The 16,313-nt window shown below is 34.2% G+C and overlaps 2 protein-coding genes across 5 annotated transcripts in view; one reads left to right on the forward strand and one right to left on the reverse strand.

The window, feature by feature from the left end:
• Positions 1 to 2,871: 2,871 nt before the first annotated feature.
• On the reverse strand, positions 2,872 to 9,383 carry LOC119633675 (daxx-like protein). 4 transcript variants are annotated; one of them, XM_038027350.1, is made up of 5 exons: positions 9,340 to 9,383; positions 9,143 to 9,264; positions 4,443 to 6,215; positions 4,162 to 4,390; positions 2,872 to 4,076 (listed from the first exon to the last, which is right to left on the reverse strand). In XM_038027350.1, the coding sequence occupies exons 2-5, from the start codon at positions 9,143 to 9,145 to the stop codon at positions 3,055 to 3,057; spliced, it is 3,027 nt and encodes a 1,008-aa protein (XP_037883278.1). In that variant the 5' UTR covers positions 9,146 to 9,264; positions 9,340 to 9,383; the 3' UTR covers positions 2,872 to 3,054. The 4 variants fall into 4 exon arrangements, with proteins under 4 accessions (XP_037883278.1, XP_037883275.1, XP_037883277.1 ...); XM_038027347.1 differs by lacking the exons at positions 9,143 to 9,264; positions 9,340 to 9,383 and adding an exon at positions 7,414 to 7,745; XM_038027349.1 differs by lacking the exons at positions 9,143 to 9,264; positions 9,340 to 9,383 and adding an exon at positions 7,194 to 7,398.
• Positions 9,384 to 9,812: 429 nt separating this feature from the next.
• LOC119634149 (carbohydrate sulfotransferase 5) overlaps positions 9,813 to 16,313 on the forward strand; it is a 72,331-nt gene continuing 65,830 nt past the window's right edge. The window contains exon 1 of the mRNA XM_038028108.1: positions 9,813 to 11,182. Within this exon, the coding sequence (XP_037884036.1) occupies positions 10,251 to 11,182 (932 nt within the window). The 5' untranslated portion in view covers positions 9,813 to 10,250. The remainder of the gene's footprint in view (positions 11,183 to 16,313) is intronic.

Here is a 16,313-nt window from a genome sequence, read left to right on the forward strand (position 1 = left end):
ATGCTACTCGACAGTCATTCCAAGAGCGAAATATATTTAATATAATACAATAGTAAGAAAAATACATCGATCTGACAATCGACAGCGAAAAATTCAAACGTAAAAATTAGAATCGAATTTATTCGACTAAAAATGTGATTAAACTCTCTTTTAGAGCTTTTTGTCTAGTACGACTTGGATATCCATTAGATTCAATATTCTTTTCATAACATCCAGAAATCCTTGTATTCGGAGACGGACAGAAGTGTTTCAGGGGGGTTTAACGCAGATGCCTGCTTATAAGACTTAACCCTGCGGTGCCCGCTGGCACACGGAGTGAGAATACGTCACTCACGCCCCACAGGGAGCATTCGGAGACGGACAATTGAAGATCAAAAGAATAGTTGAATAGTGTAGGCACCTACGAGAGCCTATGAAGTCTAAGAAGTTTATCGCAAATATTGAGGGCGCCGTCGACTATTAGGAAGCGAAAAAATGATTCATTCCAGTAATACTTTGTATATAAGTATTATGTTTCGGCATTGATGCCTTGCCAGAAAATAGCCGAAATGATGCAAGTCGAAGACAGATAAGAAAAGGGAATATTCCGCATACATATAGAAACTATATATTTATTTTAGTACAATTATGATACTATTCCCGCTATTATGTGAGAATTGTTGGTATTTAACGGCTCATTCGTATACCGCGCGCAAATATTTCTTCAATAACGAGGAAAATGGCTATTTTAAGACTCGGAGAAGGATGCCAGTGTTACAAAATTCCACGACAATTATAACGCACGTAGTTAAATGCAATTTCATCAATGTTTTACCTATGGTTGTAATACGCGGTTGGATAAATTGGATGTTTAGTGGTTTAGTAACCACTAATGTGAATTTCCATTGACTTTACCCTTTTAACCTATGTTGCAACGGAGCGTTGAATTATTTGCTTTAGATGCTTCTCCTGCATCTTGGTATTTTCTTAATATCTTTGGCTTGTAATCCATTTACATCATAGTTTGGGGTGAGAGTATTTAGGCTGACCAAACTCAGGCTCCAACGAATGCAATAACAATTTAGGAAGAAATGAATAAATGAATGCGTGAAATGACTAGTGAATGACTTTGTCTTGGCGAATCAGTTTCATAGTAATTTACTTTCAGTTCTTTCTTGGCCTTTCATGTCATTCTTCTTCTCTTCAATAACATTACAACTTAGGCGCGCAAGTCTTTGTGATGATACATAGTTGTCAAGCAAAATTCTTATGGATAATAATGCCAATAGATATCGGTTGAAACTTTGATTTGATTGAAATCAGTAGTGAATTTCCAACGTGAGTAATAATGGTCTTAAATTTAAATAAACAAAAACATAAATCGGATTAAAACAGCTCGAAAACAATGCATTGCAAGAATTCTTGGTCGAAAACCTACCTCAAACTCTCAAAGAACGTTTGGACAGCTTACGAATCAATTGTCTTTAGACATTTACATGCGATAGAAAAGGTCAACAGGAGGAATAATGGCCACCTCGCAAATTGACTGGAAATGCCATTTTGGACACTTGTTGCAAAAGTTGCACAGGAATACACTGTTGCAGCTCGAATGGAAGCTCTGCGCTTCTTGAATATCACTTGTTCAAATCGATGCAGCATGGCTTGGCCGGCACGCGGGTCTGTAAATTTGAAGAACTGCTGAAGTTGGTCGATGGGTGGATAAGTTCTTTCGACATGACATTGTCATGTTGCCAAAAATATTGTAAAATGTTGTAGAAAACGATGGAAACTACTTTGATTAACAGATATTGTACCGATTTTCCACAATAAACGACTTTTTCAAGTGAAAAAGTGATCAACATTTTTGCAAACACTTAATATATGCATATACATCGGGAAGTTATATTAAAGATTGAGAACCATGACCCTGAGAGTACATGGACGGTCCTTGTTACTACCGAAATATCGGTGCGTTAAGCTTAAATGACATTCTTTACGCGGACGAATCCTCGCAATTAGCATTACGTCTGCTTTTGACCGCCAATATATGCGTGCGGGTGCGTCATTGCGATGAGTGCCTTACTGTAGGACGTTATATCAAACATATCTGAAGAGATTATAAAAAAACTTTTACCCGAGACATCGTCAATGTGAAGTCAGCTTTTTCAATTACAAAAAGGGAAAACTCACAGCATGAGACTATTGAACGACTTGATCAGGACTATTTTAAAATATGCCATCCAGGTCATACGAAACACCCGCTTACCTGCTTTCGCTGATTCGGATTATTCCAATACGCAATCCTTACATATCCGAATCTATTACTTTGTTAATCGTTCAAGTGACTAATTCAAACTTTTAAAGCGCTTAAGGATTCCGGACAAAATTGATTCAAATTCATATTGTAATCAGACTTCGAAGTCTTACTTTACTCATTTGTTAAACATTAAATAAAGATTCTTTTATTTTACAATAATTAATGAATGTTTACAAAATATAAATTTTATTTTTATGTGTTTGTATTTGTGAGTTTAAAATTAAATTTTCTCCAGTATTTTTTTAATATGCATGAATGCTTTTATATACAAAATTCTTACAATTATTATTGTTAATAATTAAGATTCACGACAGTTTTTTATGCTTTAAATATATATATATATACATATATATATATATAAAAGTCTTTAATTTTAGATTTAGATTTACCAAAAAATGGGGAAAAAATTAAATTAACGATGATTTTAAGATAAGAGAAATGTTTTTTTATTATTATTTTTTTTTTTAAGAAATAAATAAATATATAACAAAAAAGAAAAAATAAATAGAACAAAATTTTTTATATTAATTCGATTAAATATATTATATTTTTTACGTGTGTGGATTTTGTTAAATAATTGAAAGCCTTATAATTATGGATGAAATGAACATAAATTATTATTTATAGAAGAAAATGTAATAAGGGGGGGATCAGGATTTTGTTATCGTTCTAAAAATTGCAAGAAAGAAAAATATTTATTTTGGATTTGAAATGATTTTGAGAGCTTCCAGCTTCTCAAGTTTCTTATCATATCTAAACTATGATTCTTCATCGGATATAACAATTTGATCCAATGATTTATTAATGGCAGGTGCGCAAGTAGTTGACGAACTATCCGTCAATATTGCTTGATTTTGTTGTGGATTTAGACTAGAAACAGTCACAATCTTTAAGTCAGCTGTTGCGGTGCTCTTGCTGGTGATGACGGTGGTGGTAGCAGTTTCAATTTCCAATTGCATTGCATTGTTACTATCTTTAAGCTTACCATTGGGCGTTATTGAAGCAGAAGAATATGAGGAACACGTCCCCGTTGACAATTGCTCATTAGTTGCCTTAGGGATTTCCACTTCTATAACGTTTGCAGTCTTAAGATTTTCTTTATTATTATTTACACTATTGCTCTCATCAGCAATTGGAGCACTTTCCACAATTGTACGTGCTTCTTCCTGCTGCTGCGGCTGCTGCTGCTGCTTTTCTAAAGTCGTTATAATATCACATTTTTTAGGACACTCCGCCGATGATATTAGCTTTTCATCAGTTTCTTTTTTGTTATCCGAAGACTGAGTTGGTTTGCCTATGATTTCTATGTCGGAGTCATTATCAGATAAATCACCATTTGCTAAGGTTTCTACATGCTCTTCCAAATTGACTTCTTCGTCTTCATCTTCATCATCGTCTTCCTCCTCCTCTTCAAAGTCATCTTCAGCTTCTACTTTAAGATCGAGGGCTTCGTTTTCAATAATCTCTGAGACTGCCTCCGCATCCTTAGCGCCTTGAACGTAAACATTTTTGGAAGTGGTAGGCTTCTCTTCCATTGCATCTTCAGCTTCTTCCCCTCGTTCTCCATTGTCCGCTGGCATTTCTTGCTGCCTAACGTACTTTTCTAAAATGTCATTGATTTTCTTCTGATTTTGTTGATTCTCATTAAGCTTGGCGGCCAAGAGGGGATCATAAGTGGCGGGATCTTTATTGGTGCCTGCAAAGTAATTCAAGGTTTCATACAGTTCTGTTTTACGCCGTTTTTGCAGTAATTTTCCCACTTTTATGAAAGCGTCCTCCGCTAGAAACAAAGTAAAAAAACAAAGAATGCCAGTTAGAATCTTTTAGCTTTAATACTATCATATAGCCCGATTCTTAAAATTTACCTATATTTTTAATTTCAAAATTTACTAAGCCCAAGTCGTAAGTACGATTGCAATGCTCCAGCATACGCATGACATCAAAATAATCGGGGAATTCTTTTGTGCGATTAATGAATGCCTGCAATGTTTTATTGAATTGAGGGATTCGCGTGCCATTGAATTTGATGGGCTTTTTGACCAAGCGATGTGCGTTTTTACTTTCCCCCGTTAAATCACAGATTTTTTCATAGATCTACGAAAGAAAAATGTTAACTTAATCTAAATGCTTTCTGTTGTCAACGTACTTGATAAGCCCTTTTTTTGGACCGTTCCATTTGTAGGAATGTTGAGTCTTCATCATCATTATCCCATTCGACTTCCGCCTGTTCTAAGGCCTTTATACGTTTAGTTAGTATATACAAGGCTTTGTTAAGTTTTCGTATTTGCTCATCGGTCTTTTTATTCCCAGTAGACATGACATCCGTCGCTTGTGTATTTGCGGGCGGCGCCTCCTCTTCTTCGCTCTGCAAATCGTTTTTAACCTTTATTTCAGTCTCTTCATTTTCCACTTCTATGGGGTGACTTTTGCGTCTTATTTTTAATTCTTCCACTATAGTTTTCAAGTTGTAATACATCAAATCCGGTTCCGTACGAATTGCTTCGATAACGCGTCGAACACTTTTCCGAAAACTTTTCGATTTAACAAAATCCGGATGCACTTCATAATAATATTTGATCAATTTGGTTTTTATGAGTTTTTCCATGTCATCGGACGGTTCAATTTGTCGGCAAAGTTTAATTAATTCTTCATATTCTGACTCCAAGGGAATTTTGGGTTTCGTCAGCTTTTCTTTTTGTTCACTCTTCGGCTTTTCCGTTCCGGCGTTACCATTTCTATCACTAGAAGGCTTCTCAGGTATGACTGCTCCATCTGCGATAGTGGCATCTCCATTTAATTTTTGCGTACTCGGTGAAGTATCAGCTAAATCGATAACTACAGTTGGGGTGCTATTTCGCTCGAGTGAATTGGAGAGATCCATGGCCGCAGTTTTTGCCGGTGTTTTAGTGGATGGAGATAATACAATAATGTCTGGAGATTTGCCACTTTTCGGTATACTCGGAGACGTAGTGCATGTTCGGTTAGGCTTAGGAGATTCTGCAATTGGCGGCAACATTTCAATAACGACATCGTCGCTCAGGGAAACAAGAGATTTAGAGGGTGCACCGATTTTTTTTTGTTTCTTTTGCTGCCAAATTTCGTCCGACGATTTCACTATAGTCTCTGGTTTTATACGTCTGCCTGGCTTTTCCGTTCTTGATGGTGTCGGTGAAGTGACCAGTTGAGGTGACGGCGTTTGAGATGCTAACGAAGACGGTGAAGCGATTGGTGATGGCGTACTGTTCGATTTTGGTGGTAAATGTATCTTGAAGTTAGTATTTACGTTATTTTGGCTGTGTGACGATGGTTGGGCTGTAATCGTTGTATTAGGTGGAAGATTTGTGTGCATCATAAGGGGATTTATCATGAGTTGATCATTGAGGGAATTAAATCCACCAGCAGTTCGCGGCGGCGTTGCTAACAATTGTAAAGGTGGTGTATTTCCAGCCGTACCCAGTGAATGAACGCTCGATATAGCGGGCATTAGGGGCGGCAAAGGTGCCATTGTGGTAGCTGAAGCGGCCGGTGAGAGTAATGATGAACTAGACATATGTGAATATGGTTTCACTTGCGTTGAACGAAGTTGAGGAGGCGTTGGAGTTTTCCTCTTACGATGTTGTTGAGTTTGTTGTCTGGGCGGTGTAGGCGCTTGTCTTTCAAAATTATTCACATTGTTCCTAATTGCAGGCAGTCCTAAAGCTGACGAAAACGCTGATTGCAAAGAATTTGTAGAAAACTCGTCAGCAACATCGTTCGGATGTTTTGTCGGCGCACCTGCGGAACTCTGATGAGTCGTGACAGTAATGCCACTTGGTATTGATCGAGGCTTTTGTGTGATACTTAGTGCTATACTTTCACCGACCGAGTTCTTGACAGGGGTTATACTAATCGAAGAATTTTTAGTTTTTTTAGGCGGATTCTGGAATTACGAAAATTCATTAAAAATATTCTTGAATGTTTTTTCTGAAATATCAAACTAATAATAGTAATTGAAAACAAGGAGAGGAGCAGAAGATCTATTGTCCAGGATATTTCTACAATTTCCTTGTTTTTTCCGGTCTATAGTGAGAGTAGCATTACCAGATCAACAGAATAATGCACGATCACTTTTCTAATTGTTTTCGCTCTCAACACTAATCTCACTTACGTATATTACAAAGTATGCCTCCTTTATTATCCTCTTTAGATGGCAAAGTATATAAACAACACTTTTCTCTACTCTCTTTTTCTATCACTACTAAAATCCTGTTATCATTCATACATACGTTCGCTGTCACTGCGGCTGCCTCTGTTAACATGATTTATCTATTCAACATAGACGAATAATAAAACGCGGGAAGCACTCGTTTAACAGAATATGTTAAATCGCTTTTATTCAGTTTGGAGACTTTTTCTTTTCCATCGTTGGTCTAGATTCAACAACACAGACTAATTGCGTGTTATTCAATCACATTTTTTGGTATAAACTGTACAAAACTCGAAAGAGTAATTAATAAACCATACAAATATGTACTGCAAAAATACGGCACACACTTTGACACGAGTGCCGTGGTATTAGTTAGACTATGTATAAAAATGTGCATGCTTCTCTACTCACGAACACCAACACAAAATAAATCTTTACAAGGTTTGTTTTTACACTTTTTTCGGGTTTCTTGTCTTTTGGAGACTTCTACGAATGACTAGTGATGTACAAATTCTTTAATCATCTACAAGTAGTCGACTTAAGATTTCATCATTTTTTAATTGATTTCCTTTATTTATTATTTAAAATAAGTAAATTAAAGACGTTCTCTTCGTTTTGTTTACTTTGTGTTGATCTATACATTAAAACTTTCAACAGTTGTTTACACATGTCCATAACAGGAACAACAACAACGACAACAATAATAACAACCTCTCGCACACAACTCTTGTTTACAGTTCTCATTCCAACACTTCACATCACTAGTGGAATGGATGTATTGTGCTGCCTTTTTTCATTTTATTAATGACTGAATATACAATAAAAAAGTAATCGTGTAGATTTTATGCACACACACGCACACAAATAAACGTATATAATCACTAGAAAAAATACTCTTTTTTTTTCTTTTGGGTCTTTTTTCAATTTTTACCTCATCCTCATCGGACGAATCCAATACAATAATTGAGCTCATTATCTATCGAAATCGTTACTATTTCTACGATATTAACTCTGCTTATTAATAAATTCAATGGTTTCCAAAACTCTGCACTTTTTTAATTTTCTTAAGATTTCCTTTTAAAAATTTTCTTCGTCGGGCGGCACTTTTTATTACACACATTCAATCTTCTTTCCACAAAACTACTACTACTACGACGACATCGACAACGAGTATGCATACGAAGGCGAATAATTATACGAATTGCGATATTTATGATTTTTTCTTTTAATTTTTCCAACAAAATTCTATTTGTGTTTGAGAGGTTGTGAGAGAAAAAGAGAGAAGCACATATGGTGAAGTCAGTTTTTGTCATTTTAAGTGGGATTTTGTTTACAACAGAGATGCAATTTTTGATACGACTAATTGGACTATTCGATTACACGATTACACGATTATTCTCTTAAAGAGCGATGCCAGATGAATTACAAGAAGTAATAGAGAGAGTGAGAGAGACAGATAATAACATTACGGTAAATTAACCTCCCGACTCAATGTGCCCATAATAAGGGTTCAATTACTCAACAAGATTTTACTGATTTCAACTAATCACGTTCAGTTGTTAACAAATGCGGTGAAGACGGTAACACCAGCAATGAATTATTTTACACAAACCTGTAACTCTCCAAAGCGAATTGTAACTACGGACGCCGCATGATTGCGTAAATAAGAGACGGACTTTTAGCTATGCATTCATAACAATATATCTGTTCTATACCAACGTAATATTATAAATTTAACAAATATTTTTGGTAAAAAGAATCTTTATACTACCTACTGATGCGTGGCATTGCTGGCCAAATTGATAGACTTTTCAACCTCTAATAAAGAAAACTAATAAAGAAAATAACAGGCGAAAATGCTTTCTTTAAAAGCAAATTTTAAAAATTCGTTAACATTTCTGAATTAATCATTTCAGGCAAATTGTATAGAAATACATATTGTTTTTGAAATGACACAAGATATCCCGTACAGAAAAGGCGCATCAAAAAATGATTTCTTTGACAATGGATATGAAAAGTGAAATAATCTTTATGCTTTAGTTTGTTAAGCAAATATCGTATGTTGGGTATTTATGCATGGCAGTCCTGGTGTGTTACATTTTTAATGCAAATTTTTTTAGTTTGAAAAAATCTACTCTCAGAGTAGAAAAGAAAATTTTACAATAACAAAGCCAGCAAAAGTGCTGCCAAATAAGTAGTAACGTAAAAAAGAGGGGAGAAAAACGCACTAACCGTCCAATCATTTCAGTCATCAGTTGTACGGCTCCGATATATGTTCAGACGTAAAGTCAATGAAAAATCCGGTAAATATTGAGTTAAGCGAAAGGTTTCGTACTCTGCGCACTTTTCCCTTTCTCTTCATTTATAAACAACCATTTGGGTGCGCCCCGGTTTATTTTCAATAAAGATTTGAAACTTTGCACTTTTATTGGCAAGATTTCTTGCTTTTTTGTCTTATTGACAACATTGATAAAATAATGAGGAGAGGAGTTTTCATCACTTTTAATATTATTACTCACTCAATTCCCTGTGAGGTTCTCTTGTCACCATTCTGAGATAGCTTGACATTGTTCTTGTAAAATTTTTTTACTCATTGAGAATTTCTTTAATTCATAAAGAAGAGAGGAAGAAAAAGAGAGGAATATGAATACAAATCTAACCATTTTCAGATTTTTTTCCCAGCAGATTCAAAATACAGGTACGATCTTTTTTCAACTGATTTTTTTCCATTATAATTGCACACTAAGCACTCTTCTGTACGCACAATTAGAATAGAATAACACTAAAAATATAAGAGTAACAAAAATTGTAAAAATTTCTGACAAGAAAAGAATAAGAAATAAATAATAATAATTACTTTTCACTTTGAAATGCTTTAATCGCGCTTACTGAAAACTAATAGAAATTTGCTTAAGCATATGTCTAAGAATCAGCTGTTTCTGTCGTATAATTACAGATGTGTTTTATGCAACTAACGAAACAAAGTTGCATTTGGATTCTGTATGAAATAACACTCTTCTGTTAAGAGGTCAGAATCAGGTGTTTCTGTTGTATAATTGCAGATGTGTTTTATGGATTTTATGACGCAAAGTTGCATTTGAGTTCTTTGTGGAATAATAGTCTTCTGTTAATTGAACAGATGTTTCAGTTGTTTTAGTTGAGTTGAGCAAAGCGCATTCTGCGTGTGAATTGTTTCAAGTATTTTTGTTTTTTTTTATGTGTAAAAGTGTGAAAGGTGGGAGATGTGCAGTGCGTGAGTGCTTGTAAATTTTGTATATTTCTATTAGTGCGATAATAATAAATTTTGGTTAGGCACGTACATTAAAATATTTATTTTAATTAAAGCGTTTCTTAATTAATTATGTCTCAACGCACAAACCTCTAATATATGAAAATCATTATAAATTGCGGTTTTTTCTTGCCAGTTGAGAGAATAAAAAGAAAACAAGAAAACAAAACAAAGTTTGCAAGCAAAAAAATTGGAAAACATGAAATGAAGAATTTTGCGGAGGAAGACTTGTTAGTTATTTTATTTAATTAAAAAAGAGCAAGGCGAAAATTAAGGATAATTTGTAAAAGTTGGAATTAATTGTGCAATAATCAATTTAATTTCAGTGAGAAGTAAAATGTAAAAAAGGTTGCATGCTGTATAATAAATTTTGTGTCGTTCGCATATCTTTTTGTTATTATTATTATTTTTTGTTTCACTTGTGATAAACACAAGAGAATTGCCTTACTCCCTGTTTTTAAATTAATAAAACCATTTTTATGAGTACTGCAAACGAATCGGAGTCAGCTACAGCTTCGCTATTAACCGGAGTGACCGCCGGTGGCAGTGTTAAAACAAAGACACCACATCAGCGAATTACGTTCACGACAAAACGGAGAAAAATGTCGCGCAGAGCCAATTTGATTGGTATTTGTGGTGTGAGTGGCTTGTGCATTCTGCTGCTTATAGCCACCACCCAACATAGACCTTTGCCCGCCTCGCTAGCCTCTTCATCAGCTGCGGTGGGCGCGGTTGGCAGTGGCAGTTTGGGAGGCAATGCCGTCGTTGGTAGCTATTCCTCTGCAGGCAATGGATTTGGTGCAGGCTCCGTTTATGCTGGAGACCGCTTTAACCGTGCAATGCCTCAGCAGACAGCAGTAGTGTACAATGTAACTGCCACTATAGCAGATGTGCTCGCTGCCCAGCGTGCAAAAATTGTCGTTGAAATGGAATATTTCGATTATCCCTCCGGTAGATTTGGGGTCGATGCTGAGAAACTAGCTGATCTTACACCGGAGACCGAGGGAACTCCAGTACGCAGCTTAATCGTTGCTTCTTGGCGATCCGGTTCTACGTTCCTGGGTGATATACTCAATGCCATGCCTGGCAATTATTACCATTATGAGCCATTATTAAATTTTGGTATTAAACAAATTCGCGACCCCGACGAACAAGAATTGGCTTTAAAAAATCTAAAAAATCTCTTATTCTGTGATTATAATAATCAAATGGAGGATTTCCTCGAATATGGTAAAATGCATACGTATTTATTTGAGCATAACGAACGATTATGGACGGTATGCAAAGAATATCCGCACTATTGTTGGCGAGCGAAATTTTTAACGCGTTTCTGTAAATTGTTTCCATTACAAAGCATGAAGACTGTGCGTCTGCGCCTAAGTACTGCCGAACGCTTATTGGAGGATAAAAGGTAAGTCAGCTTAGTAAAGCATAGCTATATAACGAAGCGTTTTACGAAGTATCGATTTTAATAAATTAATAAATAAATTATTGTAATTCTGTTCAATTTTACATAAAATACTTATATAAGAAAGCGTTTTGTTAACAAACTCTTGCTAGTTGGACACTAGATAACATGAAACATCAAATATTATTAATAAAAAATTGAAAAGATATATAAAAACTGTTCAGTAATAATTTTTCTAATAAGATTGCGCCGAAAAAGCAAAACGTTGCGAACGCAACTTATAAGTACATGAGTACATCATTTCCAGATAAACGTTGATTTTTATTTATATTTTTCCTTTCTTTGTTGCTTGATAAATTATTTAACTTTCTATTTATTACTGAAAGATTTTCTCTTTGCAATACTCATTTCCCGCAAATTTACTTGCTAATAGTTTAGCCCGTTTGAAGAGCTTGTAAAAGTACAACAAGAAATTATTTTGCGTTTTACGTTGTCTGCGATCCGATTAAAAGGGAAAAACACTTCAATTAATTTTATTTAGTGTAGAAGATTATTACCACTTATCATAAGAATGTTAAGAACCACTTTCTAAGCGTTGACAATTAAGGGTAAGAAACGGAAATTTAATTCGATTGGCACCTAATTGTGCAATGGCTGCCACCAATAGTATTTGTTCAAATAAGGAAAATTTTCAATATATTACAAATAAGATATATATCTACGCATCTACGTATCAACATAAAGAGGAAAGTATCTACTATGCATCACATCACTTAATAAGTTCCTAGTCTGATATAAAAATATGGCAACTCTATTGACAGTCAACCGTGGGGACAACAACTGGCGAAAGCCGTTCAAGGCGATCATAAAGATAGGGTCATGGGAATGTCGTTGTTATTAGATATTCACACGTATCCTTTGAGGCTTGGTAATATCCAGAGATCATATTGATCTGTTAAAAGCGGTGGCATATATGTTTTAGACAAGAGACTCATTGAGTAATGTATATGTAAACATAGATATAGAAACATGAGTAGATCGGTTAATGTTTTCTGAGATGAATTAGGGAAAAAGCTTGTTTCCCCAGTATTCGACATTATTCACCAATACAGAGTCTTTGAACAGTAATATAAGCCGGCACAACCTTCTCTTGTATTTCTATTCGTTTTTCATAGAAATATCTGCCAAATCGCTCAAAATATGTCTTAGTTTGATAGAAATTATGCCATAATCTCGCGCGGCCATATTTTTGTAATTTGTAGACCGATGTCAATGGGGGTCCAAATTTTAATTTTATTTGTTTATTTTAATGATTAACTTGAAATTAAAATTGTTTTCTAAAAACAAGTAGCTGGAGAAGTTACAACACTTTTGAGCCTTCTAAAAATTAAATTCATATCGAGCTCTCATTTATACAATTTTCCCATTGTAGCCATCAAATCATGATACCTTGTTTTGTGTTTCGTTGCGAGTAAAAAAAGATCGCCATTTGAGAAACAAGTTTCGCGTGGCCAAATTTATACATTGGCTTTAATATCTTCAGCATATCGCCTATTATCTGCAACTTCACTTTTCGATCATCGAAAATGAGTTTGAGGATTTTTTCGCGGCTTTCCGACAAATGCGACCAACACGGGTTTCTGTAACGTTTTCTAAATCAAAGCAAAGCAATGCAAAAAGCTAGCTTTAATCAATAAACGAAGTTTGGATTATGCTTCTGTTTGGAAAATAATAAGGATAGAATAACAGAATAACTTTCCGTATGGATCTGAGCTCGCCTGTCTGTCCATCTGCTCTTTGTCCATGTATTCTTGTTTTCAACATATAGTTCGTAATCTTGGAAGTGTTTTGATGAAATTTCGTATAACAACATGTCTTGGCCCAAGGACGAAAATTATTAAAAATGACTCGAAATGGACCACTTGCACGATCACTTCTCATATAACGACTAATTTTGAAAAGCCGTTATATGAATAACTACATTAAGCAAAGTGGTGTAGAGTGGGCAGCGGCACACTTTAGTGTTTTGGGCTGTCTTTGTTAATAGTTTATTCAAACAAGGTATATATATATACATATATATAATGTAAAATATACAAATTCAAATGTTTCTCAAAGGCTTAACGTAGTTCGATTAGATTTAAAGCATTTTTTTCAAAATTTTTGTGTACAGATATTAAGCGATGAAAATCGATGGTTTTCGTCCAGATGAATATAACATACAGCCAACTCTTTCTTTACATGGCCTTGAAGAAGTACATTCTTTTATACGTATGTTTCGTTCTAGCACGAATCTAAAAAAAAAAAAATGTGCTAATTTTAATGTTAATACTGCCTTCCTAAACATTGCTAAACATATATGACATATTTGCTTATGATAGCATTTTGGCTGCAATCCATATTAATGCATGCATGGTTGTTAATCAAGTAGCGATGAATAGTTGCGAAATTGATTTTTTTATTCCTAATTTCAATTGAAATTTTTCTACACTGCACTTGGGGACTGAATTTTCATTGAATACCAATTTTAATTTTTATGGTAATAAAAATGAAAGGTTGTCAAGTTAGTTTTAAATATAACTAGCATAGGCCCGAGTCAAAAATTTTAGCAAAGCTCTTCTAAGCCATTAGCAGATTTCCATTAAACGAAATCTCGGAACGATTTAAATCCATATATAGTTAAAACAGAAATTTTCCAGCATATTTTCAAAAAATGTTGTAAACAAAACATGTCTTTATGTTAATTAGTTAATACTTGATATGAAAAAATTTCGAAAGTTTACTTAGCTACTACGGCTAAACCAAGTGCTGCGAAAAATTTACACGAATATACCGTGAATTCATGATCAATAACCTTTTCAACCGTGTACAATATATATTCGGTTTTCTTCGGGACCATTTTTTTTTTTTTTTAATATTTTGAAAATTTTTTCTCTATGACGTTCGGAGGGTCAATGCGACCAAATCAAGTGCAACTAATATCTCGAGAATGCTTGATCAATAACTTTTCCTTACAGTATATATACGGTTTTGAATTTATTTAGCTTCCTTAAAAGGCCCTTTCATATAAATTCGTGAGGAGTCCACAAAACTTTTTTTCTTTTTCTAATTTGGATGAAGTAGGTTTCCAAATCCAACCATACTTTTGTTCTAACCAGCTAATAGACCTATGTTACGGAGTTCACGTAGGTCTGTTAACGAAGTTGGTGAATGTCTGTACTAGTTAAAAAATTCGAAATTATTTCCATAACTTTTGACCTTATTAAGTCAATAGTCCAGATATTCTAGACAGTTACTACTACGGTCGTTATTGTCATCCAATAAAAATAAAGCACAGAAAAATTTTGTAGAATGTAAATGTATTACTCGGCCAATTTATGATTCACATCTTGATCGTAAGCAATACATAGAAATCCGATATTCAATTGTGCAAATGCATGTATAACTAGGTTCCGAAACGATGGAGGTAATAACATATGTATTGCATTTGTTTTTCAGCTTAATATAGCTTATGTCACCTGTAACTAAAAGGGGAGAGCAAAAAAAAAAACGAAAATATTTAACTACAGCATAAGCAATATTGAAAAACTATACAATTTTTAAAAATGATAAAAAGCAGAATAAAATAAAATAAAAACTATTGTAGAGAGAGAGCAAAATTGTTACATCAGAATTATTATTAAAAGACGGTACTTAAGTTCGTATTTTATTTTTTTTTCATAATTTACACAAGAACATGCTTTTATGTGTTAACAATAAAAAAAAAAAAACAAAAAAAAAAAGAAAGATCTTTTGTATTTGCACACACTTTCCTTTAAATGAAAAGCGAAATGTTGAACGTGTTGATGAAGTTGTACTTAGCGCATAAAATTTAAAAAAAAAAAAAAAGAAATAAAATCTGCTGCTTTACATAAAACTTTAAATGCGAAGCGATAAATGTGTGTCTCTTTAAAATTCATCTATAAATAAAGACGTCGGAGCACGACGAGACAAAACAAGATAGAAAGTTATATTTGCCTTAAGATATATCGTTGATTGACTGTCCATCACCTCAAAACCAATATATAAAGTTGCTGCACATTTTGTTGAATGCAGGCGCCGTAGTGGGCCATGGCCAACCATTAACTACCCTACCCTATCCTACTTTGACTTTTTAAAATAAGGCATTATGTAAGGAATGCTTCGATGTAAACCATTTTAAATAGCTTTCGTCCTTAGGTCAAAGCAAGTCCGTGTGCCATATTTCGTCAAAATATCTCAAAAACAGCGACCTATAGGCTGTAAGCAAAAATACAAGAGGGATGGACATGTTTCGTTTAAAATCACTTTGTTTAGATGCAATGGAATATTTGAAATTCTTTGGAACGCTGTATACACACGCACAAACTTAATAAAGTGTGTGAAGATAAATTCGAATTTAACTAATAAAGACACACAACCATTTCTGTTAACATACGTCTGTTAACGACTGAACAGAGCTCATGTTAAATAATTACAATTGAGTTATAGTTGGTTTGAAAGCCTAGTCCGTCCATATTAAAAAAAAGAAAATATTTTTGTGGACATTTCATGAATCCATATAAAACTACCTTTCAAACAAACTAAACAAATTCAAATTCTGCTTATGGGAACTATTTTTAACGGCATTTGAAATTTGCTATGTTAGCGAAAAATGCATATGGAAAAACACCCAAATATGACACTCTAGTGCGGCCAAACTAGAAAATATCGCCTATATTCACCTATATCATGTGAATCTATATAAAAACGCCTATCCAATGAGCAAAAAAATTCAAACTTTTCTTTCGGGAACTGTTTTGAACGATCTTTTGAAATTTGATATGTTAGCGAAAAATGGTTGTGAATATAGTATAGCATATACTATATATATAGTACTAGTATAGTATACTCTAGCATAATACACTATATTCTAGGACAAAAAAAACTATACTGTAGTGCAAGGTATTCTAGTACAAAATACACTATACTGTAGTACAATGATTTCTAGTACAAAATACACTATACTGTAGTACAAAAATTTTCAGTACAAAATACACTATGCTGTAGTGCAATGGTTTCTGGTACAGAATACACTACACTGTAGTACAATAATTTTCAGTACAAAATACACTAT

This window comes from Glossina fuscipes, unplaced genomic scaffold (assembly GCF_014805625.2).
Source record: "Glossina fuscipes isolate IAEA_lab_2018 unplaced genomic scaffold, Yale_Gfus_2 2, whole genome shotgun sequence".
NCBI lineage: Eukaryota > Metazoa > Arthropoda > Insecta > Diptera > Glossinidae > Glossina > Glossina fuscipes.